Below are 10,310 nucleotides of genomic sequence, written 5' to 3'. Positions count from 1 at the left end.
GCATATTAATTAGACTATTATATATCAAATATTTATTAATTCATTTTTGTAATATGCTTTGGAAATGTAAAAGGCTGTAAGGCCTGAGTATTATTAATTGCTATTATGGTGGTAGCCACCACATCATTGTGGTAGTACAGTGCCACCTAGTGATTTTCTTTCCTACAATGCAAAGGTATAAAAAAACACACAAAAACCTCTGGTTTCAGAGTAACAGCCGTGTTAGTCTGTATTCGCAAAAAGAAAAGGAGTACTTGTGGCACCTTAGAGACTAACCAATTTATTTGAGCATGAGCTTTCGTGAGCTACAGCTCACTTCATCGGATGCATACTGTGGAAACTGCAGAAGACATTATATACACAGAGACCATGAAACAATACCTCCTCCCACCCCACTCTCCTGCTGGTAAGTGGAGAGCAGCAGGAGAGTGGGGTGGGAGGAGGTATTGTTTCATGGTCTCTGTGTATATAATGTCTTCTGCAGTTTCCACAGTATGCATCCGATGAAGTGAGCTGTAGCTCACGAAAGCTCATGCTCAAATAAATTGGTTAGTCTCTAAGGTGCCACAAGTACTCCTTTTCTTTTTACAAAAACCTCTCTCTGTTTTCTGTTATTTCTTCTTCTTATCCTTATCTATTTTATCACGCCCAAAGGAGTGATATGCACTTTACAGCAAATATATAGTCATGGTCCCTGCCCCAAAGAGCTTACAATCTTCTGGGTGAGGTTATGATGAGATTTTACTGCACCTTTATATCTCTGCAGAGGCCCATAAATCCTTCCCTGTCTGAATAATGGCTTATCACTTTTATGTCACTACAATTTCAAGTACACATTAAGTTACTGCCTTAGAGCTGTGACCTCAAATAAGTCACTAAGCAAATATTTCTATTCTAGGCACCAACCATCACCTGCACACACACATGGAGATCACTGTCCTAGATTTCTCTTTTAAGCTAGTTGAAATAGCTGATTCTGCCACCTGACTATAAACTATTCATGTCAACTGAGCCAAACCAGCATTGTTACAAGAGGAAACAAATAATAACACCTTAAATGAAATAAAACATCTTGAATCAAGTTCATTCCTGTTTGGAATGGAATCCCACCATGATTGCACCTGGCATCTTATGTTTGTGTTCACATGGTCCAGAGAATTTTGGCTCTCACCATCATCTATAATTTCAGAGGGACGTAAATGGAGGAAACTAATAATAGCTCAGTTTAAAACTAGATTGAGAGGGTGTGATGCTGGTAGACCAAGTGCGAGCTCATGCCAAGGCCCCTAGGTCTCCCTGAACACTGACAAATGCATAGCTGTAAACCAGTCTGACTCACCTGTGTGTTAGCATTGTTAAAATTGATGTTAATTGTTCAATGTGTTCAATGTTCAGACATGATGAAATGCTTGTAGGATGCTGCATGTATTGATGACACGTATAGCAGCTGTAGCCCATGGTATAAGGTTATATTGCATGTTTGCATTGTGAACCTCTGTAACTGTAGCTCACCAAACAGGAAAGAAGCATTAATTAATGTAAAGTGCTGGGCATGCACACAAGAAGACCCAATGAAACCAAATGAGCCACTGTGAAACATCAAAGGACAGAAAGACTTTGTTGATTGCTGCCCCCCCCCTTCTACATACACCCGTGAAGAGGAGACAGGCATGCACACTTGTTTCATCAGTTTGAACTCTGGGGGAAGGAACTGTAACTCTGTGCTGCTTGGAATTTGGCAAGGGCAATATTTCCAAGCATAAGCAAGGGATCCCCAATCTGCTTAGCTTGGGTTAGCTCTAAAAGACATAGAAAGCTTGCATACCACAGCAGCGTCTATTACTTTTTGAAACCTAAGACTGTAACTCAGTTGGGTGTGTATGTTTATCTGCTTTAACCTTGTAAATAACTCTCATTTCTTTTTCCTAGTTAATAAATCTTTAGTTAGTTTATTACAGAACTGGCTACAAGCATTGTCTTTGGTGAGAGATCTAGAGAGGACAACTCACCCAGTGTAAGCGACTAGTTCATTGGGACTGGAAGTAACTTGGACATTATTATGATTTTTGGTGTAAGAGACCCTCTATCGCAAAGACAAGTTTGCCTGGGTGGCAAGATAGATCAGAGTGCCCAAGAGGACTGTCTGTGACTCCATATTAAGGCTGTTATAATGCTTGAGGAGCTCACACTTGTTACTTGGTGGATGAAATCTAATTATAGAGCACGCAACCAGTTTGGGGTTTGTATCCTGTTTCTTAACAGTTTGCCCTGAGATTGGCACTCATGGTTGTGAGCCACATTAGACAGCTTGACAAGGAGATTCTACTTCATGGCCAGATTCTCTCTAGGTTCTCGTCTGGCCCCCATCACCATAGTATCTGAGCACCTCATAAATGTTAATGAATTTATTGTCCTAACACTCCTGGGAGAGAGAGAACTCTTGTTATCTCTCTTGTACAAACAGGGAATTGAGGCATAGAGAGATTAAGTGATTTATCCAAGGTCACAGGGAGTCTGATAAAGAGCCAAGAATCGAGCCCAGATGTCATGACTTCCAGCCCAATTCCTTTCTATGGGCTTGTCTTCACGGCAGAATTAACATGATCTGTAACTCCTCTTTCCCCCAACTCAAGTCCTGTCCACGCACACGAAAATCCCTTACTCCAAGTGTGGTGGCTCTTTAAACTAGAATTTGCTGACCTGTCAGGGGGTATAGGTTACAGCCTGAGTTAGCATGACTCGTCACCTGCAAACAGTCACTCTGTGCAGATTGAGTGAGGCCACTCTTACCTGTGCTAGGCCAGCTCAGGAGGAGATAACTCCAGCTAACTCTGCAGTGAAGTCATAGCTTATATTGCTAACTTCAGTAGGTTGCAAATCATCAAGAACTTGGTCACTATGGGCAACTGCAAGTTCACTGGAATTCCTCAATATGTGGGGATCCTCTTTTAACACAATTACCTTTGTCGGGTTCCTTCTCTAAATATAAATCTACGAACACACAAAGATAATCCTGGGGACAATATTGCCTTCCATTACTAGTTTCCACTTCAGCCCTAAAGGCTCTCCTTTTCAGCCATGTTAGCAAAGAGCAAGACAAACATCAGCAACAGGCATGTATATATGAATAAGACTAATATAATTCTAGGGTGTATTAACAGGAGGGTTGTATGTAAGACACAGGAGGTAGTTGTCCCACTTTACTCAGCACTGGTGAGGTCCCAGCTGTGTCCAGGTTTGGTTAGCACACTTTAAGAAAAATGTGGACAAAGTGGTGAGAGTCCAGAGGAGAGCAATAAAAATAATAAAAGTTTTAGAAATCCGGACCTATGAGGACAGGTTAAAAAATTGGGCATGTTTAATCTTGAGAAAAGAAGACTGAGGGAGTACCTGATAATCTACATATTTGAAAACTGTTATAAAGGGGACAATGAGCAATTGTTTTCCATGCCCCCAAAGGGTAGGCCAAGAAGTAATTGGTTTAGTTTGCAGCAAGGGGGGTTTAGGTCAGATGTTAAGAAAACCTTTCTATCTAAAGGATATTTAAGGGCTGCAACACATTACCTAGGGAGGTTGTGGAATCCCCATCACTGGTGGCATAGGTGCTGACTCCATGGGTGCTCCGGGGCTGGAGCACCCATGGGGAAAAAATGGTGGGTGCTGAGCACCCACCGGCAGCCTCCATACCAGAACCTCCCCCCAGTCCCTCCTGCCTGCAGCAGGTCCCGCAGATCAGCGCTTACCCCTCCCCCCCAGCGCCTACTGCCTGCCATGGATCATCTGTTTTGTGGCATCAGGAGGCGCTGGGGGTGGGAGGGAGAGGGAAGGGGGTGGAACTAGGCGGGGCAGGAAGAGGCGGGGTGGAGCAAGGGTGGGAAGAAGCAGGGGTGGGGCCTTGGGGGAAGGGGTGGAGTGGGGGCAAGGCCTGGGCAGAGGTGTGGGGGAGCACTCTCCCCTCCAGCAGATTAGAAACTCAGTGCCCATGATTGGTGGCTTTTAAGAACCGGTTAGACAAACATCTGTCAGGGATGGTGTAGGTGTACTTCATCCTGCCTTGGGGTCGGGGAGGGATTAGATGACCTCTTGAAGTTCCTTCCAGCAGTGTGCCCTTGTTGCCAAGAAGGCCAATGGCATATTGGGCTGTATTAGTAGTGGCATTGCCAGCAGATCGAGGGAAATGATTATTCCCCTCTATTTGGCACTGGTGAGGCCACACCTGGAGTACTGTGTCCAGTTTTGGTCCCACCACTACAGAAGTGATGTGGACAAACTGGAGGGAGTCCAGTGGGGGGCAACGAAAATGATTAGGGGGCTGGGGCACATGACTTACTAGGAGAGGCTGAGGGAACTGGGGTTATTTAGTCTGCAGAAGAGAAGAGTGAGGGGGAATTTTATAGTGACCTTCAATTACCTGAAGGGGGGTTCCAAAGAGGATGGAGCTCGGCTGTTCTCAGTGGTGGCAGATGACAGAACAAGAAGCAATGGTCTCAAGTTGCAGTGGGGGAGGTCTAGGTTGGAGATTAGGAAACACTATTTCACTAGGAGGGTGGTGAAGCACTGGAATGGGTTACCTTGGGAGGTGGTGGAATCTCCATCCTTAGAGGTTTTTAAGGCCCAGCTTGACAAAGCCGTGGCTGGGATGATTTAGTTGTTGTTGGTTCTGCTTTGAGCAGGGGGTTGGACTAGACGACCTCCTGAGATCTCTTCCAACCCTAATATTCTATGATTCTATGATGTAGGCAGGTATTGTTAGCCCCATTTTACAGTTGGGAAAACTGATGCTCAGAGAGATTATGGCCAACTTTTTAAAACTTGGAGATGGAAAGGTAGGCATCAAAATCTATATTAAGGCCCTGAAATAAGTTGCCACTTTTTAAAGGTGCTGAGCATCTGCATTAAATTCCCTGGAGCCAAAAGTTCAATTCTCTGCAGGCCCAATCTAGCCCATCATCCTTCTGAGGCAGATGGTAGATGTGTGTGGCTCTTCCAGATGAGAACTTAAAACCTGTTGATCTGTCTACTCTGGGAAAATGTTTAATAATATTAATAAAAGATAGTACCGCATCCATCTTGTCTCTCTAATAATCCCCAGGCATTTTGTTTGAGTAGGAGTTTGTCTCAGCGTCATTGACCAAAATTCCCCTTGGCTACACTGATGGGCTATAAGCTGGATGGTTAGCCCCTCCCCAGTGGCTGCATTTCAGTGGCATGGTATGTAGCTTGTAATAATGTTCTGGGATCCTTTGCTGGAAACACTGCAACAGAAAGAGATGTGAAGGAAGAGGGATGGGATGGAGTGGGAGATAATCAAAGCTGCCTTTCCCCAGGTTGGGGGGATCCCTTAGGTCCTCAGTGACAATGCTCTGGGTTTGACAAATGCTGCAACCATGCAGTGCCACCTTTATCCAAAGCCATCTAAGGGGAGGAGATGTTGTTTCCCCGATTTACACATGAGGAGCTGGGAGTTGGGGAGGCAGCAGCCAGGAGACTATCCTCTACGCAGGCGGGTTAGGAGGTGAGGGGAATCGGCTGCGTGTGGGGACCCTGGCTCAAAGGAGGGCAGGCATGGCCCCTGAGCAAGGGCAATGAGGGTGTCACGTTCTGCCCTATCTAACATGTTACTGCCCAGTCGGTGTGCTTCTTCCTGTTTCCTTGGCACCTGTGACCCCCCCCCGCCCCCGAGTCCCACCCCCTGTCTTCCCCACCTCCTGCCCTAATGATCCCCCTAATCACATTTCATTCCTCACCCCAACCTCCCTCCCTCCCGCTCAACCAACCTCCCGGCTGCCCCACCTCATCCCCCGCCCTGCTCCATCCCCACCCCCTGCCCTAGTGACCCCGCACTGGCCAACCTCATCCCCTGCCCTGCCCCATCCCAACCCCCCTGCCCTAGTGACCCCCCGCTGGCCTACCTCATCCCCCGCCCTGCTCCATCCCCACCCTCTGCCCTAGTGACCCTGCACTGGCCCACCTCATCCCCTGCCCTGCCCCATCCCCACCCCCTGACCTAGTGGCCCCGCACTGGCCCACCTCATCCCCTGCCCTGCCCCATCCCAACCTCCCTGCCCTAGTGACCCCCTGCTGGCCCACCTCATCCCCCACCCTGCTCCATCCCCATCCCCTGCCCTAGTGACCCCCCCCCGCTGTGCACCTCATCCCCCGCTCTGCTCCATCCCCACCCCCTGCCCTAGTGACCCCCCCCGCTGTACACCTCATCCTCCGCCCTGCTCCATCCCCACCCCCTGCCCTTGTGACCCCCGCCCCGCTGTGCACCTCATCCCCCGCCCTGCTCCATCCCCACCCTAGTGACCCCCCGCTGCCCCTCCTCATCCCCCGCCCTGCCCCATCCGCATCCCCTGCCCTAGTGACCCCCTCCGCTGTACACCTCATCCCCCGCCCTGCTCCATCCCCACCCCCTGCCCTAGTGACCCCCGCTACCCCACCTCATTCCACCCCCTGCCGTAGTGACCCCCCCCGCTGTACACCTCATCCCCTGCCCTGCCCCATCCCCACCCCCTGCCCTAGTGACCCCACGCGCTGTGCACCTCATCCCCCGCTCTGCTCCATCCCCACCCCCTGCCCTAGTGACCCCCCCCGCTGCCCCACCTCATCCCCCGCCCTGCTCCATCCCCATCCCCTGCCCTAGTGACCCTCCCGGCTGTGCACCTCATCCCCCGCCCTGCTCCATCCCCACCCTAGTGACCCCCTGCTGGCCCACCTCATCCCCCGCTCTGCTCCATCCCCACCCCCTGCGCTAGTGACCCCCCCGCTGTCCCACCTCATCCCCCGCCCTGCTCCATCCCCACCCCTGCCCTAGTGACCCCCCCGCTGCCCCACCTCATCCCCCGCCCTGCTCCATCCCCATCCCCTGCCCTAGTGACCCCCCCCCGCTGCCCCACCTCATCCCCCGCCCTGCCCCATCCCCACCCCCTGACCTAGTGATCCCCCCGCTGCCCCACCTCATCCCCCGCCCTGCTCCATCCCCATTCCCTGCCCTAGTGACCCTCCCGGCTGTGCACCTCATCCCCCGCCCTGCTCCATCCCCACCCTAGTGACCCCCTGCTGGCCCACCTCATCCCCCGCTCTGCTCCATCCCCACCCCCTGCGCTAGTGACCCCCCCGCTGCCCCACCTCATCCCCCGCCCTGCCCCATCCCCACCCCCTGACCTAGTGACCCCCCGCTGCCCCACCTCATCCCCCGCCCCGCCCCACACCACCCCCTGCCCCAGCAGAGAGCAGAGGGGGCGGGGAGCCGGTTGCTAGGAGACGGGAGGGGCGGCCCGTGTACACAGCCGCGTCCCGGGAGCCGGAGCCGCCGGAGCCGCCGAAACCCGCCCCCTCCGGCCCCCCCGCGGGGAGCCGCCGCCCCCCCGGGCCGGAGCCCCCCCGCTCCGCGGCAAGATGAGCGAGGTGAGCAGCCCAGGCCGGCCCCCTCCTCCCCCCATGGTACCGCTCCCCCCGCCCGGCCCCCCCCGCTCCCCCAACGCGCGCCCCCGCTCCCTCCGCGCCCCCCCCACCCCCCTGCGCCCCTCTCCCCTGCCCAGCCCCCCCTGCACCTCCCTGCGCCCCTCTTCCCTGCCCAGCCCCCCCGCTCCCCCCATGCACCCCTCTCCCCTTCCCAGCCCTCCCTGCACCCCCCTGCGCCCCTCTTCCCTGCCCAGCCCCCCGTGCGCCCCTCTCCCCTCCCCAGCCCCCCTGCACCCCCTGCGCCCCTCTTCCCTGCCCAGCCCCCCGCTGCACCCCCCCCGCACCCCTCTCCCCTTCCCAGCCCTCCCTGCACCCCCCTGCGCCCCTCTCCCCTCCCCAGCCCCCCGTGCGCCCCTCTCCCCTCCCCAGCCCTCCCTGCACCCCCCTGCGCCCCTCTCCCCTGCCCAACCCCCCGTGTGCCCCTCTCCCCTCCCCAGCCCCCCCTGCACCCCCCTGCGCCCCTCTTCCCTGCCCAGCCCCCCCCACTGCATCCCCCCGCGCCCCTCTCCCCTCCCCAGCCCCCCTGCACCCCCTGCGCCCCTCTTCCCTGCCCAGCCCCCCGCTGCACCCCCCCCGCACCCCTCTCCCCTTCCCAGCCCTCCCTGCACCCCCCTGCGCCCCTCTCCCCTCCCCAGCCCCCCGTGCACCCCTCTCCCCTCCCTGCACCCCCCTGCGCCCCTCTCCCCTGCCCAACCCCCTGTGTGCCCCTCTCCCCTCCCCAGCCCCCCTGCACCCCCCTGCGCCCCTCTTCCCTGCCCAGCCCCCCCCACTGCATCCCCCCGCGCCCCTCTCCCCTGCCCAGCCCCCCTGCTATCCCCAGTGCGCTCCTCTCCCCTGCCCAGCCCCCCCGCTCCCCAGTGCACCCCTCTCCCCTGCTCAGCCCCCCTTTGCTCCCCCCTGTGCGCCCCTCTTCCCTGCCCAGCCCCCCTGCTACCCCCCTTGCGCCCCTCTTCCCTTCCCAGCCCCTCCCGCTGCCTGCTCCCCCGTGCGCCCGTCTTCCCTGCTCAGCCGCCTGCTCCTGTGTGCGCCCCTCTTCCCTGCCCAGCCCCTCCTGCTCCCCCCTTGCACCCCTCTTCCCTTCTCAGCGCCCTGCTCCCCCTGTGCGCCCCTCTTCCCTGCCCAGGCCCTCCCATCTCCTTTCCCAGCCCCCTGATCTCCCCATCTTTCTCTGCACCCTCCTTGCTTTCCTTTCCCCTCTCCCCATCGCACTCTTTACCCCCCTCCCTTCTCTCCTCCTCCCCATCCCCTCCCCAGCACCCTCCTCACCATCCCTTTGCTCTCTCCTCCCTATCCCCTTCTCTCCACTGCCCTCTCTGTCCTGCCCCTTCCTTCATTAGAATCTCAGCCCATCCCATCCTGTGGCTTGGGGCTCCTGCTCCAAGGGTCACCCAACGTAAGTGTCCCCAAGTGCCTGACCATGGTGTTTAAAGTACTCTGAGAAAAGACGGGGATGTCTGTCATAATCTGGGAGCAGCAACTTTGATAAGATTGTGCTGAAAATGTGCCCTTCAGCAACCCAATTAATAAAGACATTCCTTTGCTGGGTCTGGCACCCCTTGCGACCCACTCCTCCTCCCTATGAGAGCAGCGCAGTGGGCTGAGGTAACACCGACAAGTCCCGGTCATTGCAGGGTGGGATTTCAAAACTGGGATCGCTGGAGCTTAGTGTATGAGCCTCTACTGCATGAGATAAAAGCCCCATGGCCCTTAACTAATGCTGTAACAGTCTCATTAATCTCTAAACCAGGGGTGGGCAAACTATGGCCTGGGGGCCGCATCTGGCCCTCAAGATCCCACTGGGGAGTGGGGTCTGGGGCTTGCCCCGCTCTGTGCAGCTCCCAGAAACAGTGCTATGTCCCCCCTCCGGCTCCTACACGTAGGGGCAGCCAGGGGGCTCCACTCGCTGCCCCTGCCCCAAGTGCTGCTCCCGCAGCTCCCATTTGCTGGGAACCAAGGCCAATGGGAGCTGCAGGGAGGGTGCCTGCGGACGGGGCAGCGCACAGAGCTGCGCCGCCGCATGGGAGGCAGAGAGGGGACATGCTGCTGCTTCCAGGAGCTGCTTGAGGTAAGTGCCACACCGAGTCTGCAACCGTGACCCCCCTCTCACCCCTGCCCCAGCCATGATCCCCCTCCTGCCCTCTGAACCCCACGGTCCCAGCCCGGAGCACCCTCCTGTGCCCCAACCCCTCATACCCAGCCCCACCCCAGAGCCTGCACCTCTAGCTGGAGTCCGAACCCCCTTCCGAACCCCAACCCCCAATTTCGTGAGCATTCATGGCCCACCATACAATTTCCATGCCCAGATGTGGCCTTCGGGCCAAAAAGTTTGCCCACCCCTGCTCTAAGTGGTCTCGATGCCACTAGAGGGGACAGAACACCACACCCAGGAGGTGTGTGGGTTACACTGAGGCTTTCTGCACAGCTTTAATCCAGATCTAGCTGAGTCTAAACCCCTTTGCAGTTCATTGTGCCTGGGCCTTTTCTTGTCTTCTGCCCTCTATTTGAAACTTTGCCAATGTAGATTCTTGAAGCTCTGGGCAAAGGAGTCACTGGGGCTGACCAGACTCTGACACTAATACTGTTTATCTCATCCACGTCGTTTCGTTTTCATATATGCATTTCTATCAGCAATTAAAATGTTGCAGAGTTTTAAATGATTTGAGAGGCTGATTAGGTGGCGGAGAAGAATCTGCTTGTTGGTGCACGTGAAGCTATTTCTGATGAAGATAGAAAATGATGTAAGACACACGTGGTGAGATTTTTAAGCAGCCAATAATTTTGGATGCCTCAGTGTTTGGTGTCCATCTTGAGACATGTTGGGCCTAATTTTCAGAGCTCCCACA

At 55.1% G+C, this 10,310-nt stretch overlaps 1 protein-coding gene across 2 annotated transcripts in view; it reads left to right on the top strand.

Moving 5' to 3' along the window:
* Positions 1–7,351: 7,351 nt before the first annotated feature.
* The window catches only part of CFAP58 (cilia and flagella associated protein 58), a 100,176-nt gene continuing 97,217 nt past the window's right edge, over positions 7,352–10,310 (top strand). For both annotated transcript variants that reach the window (XM_074959396.1, XM_074959395.1), the window contains exon 1: positions 7,352–7,410. In XM_074959396.1, coding sequence (XP_074815497.1) covers positions 7,402–7,410 — 9 coding nt within the window. In that variant the 5' untranslated portion in view covers positions 7,352–7,401. The remainder of the gene's footprint in view (positions 7,411–10,310) is intronic.

Source organism: Natator depressus, chromosome 7 (genome assembly GCF_965152275.1).
Source record: "Natator depressus isolate rNatDep1 chromosome 7, rNatDep2.hap1, whole genome shotgun sequence".
NCBI lineage: Eukaryota > Metazoa > Chordata > Testudines > Cheloniidae > Natator > Natator depressus.
Note: the sequence above shows the minus strand (reverse complement) of the source record. Positions and strands in the feature narration are given on the sequence as shown.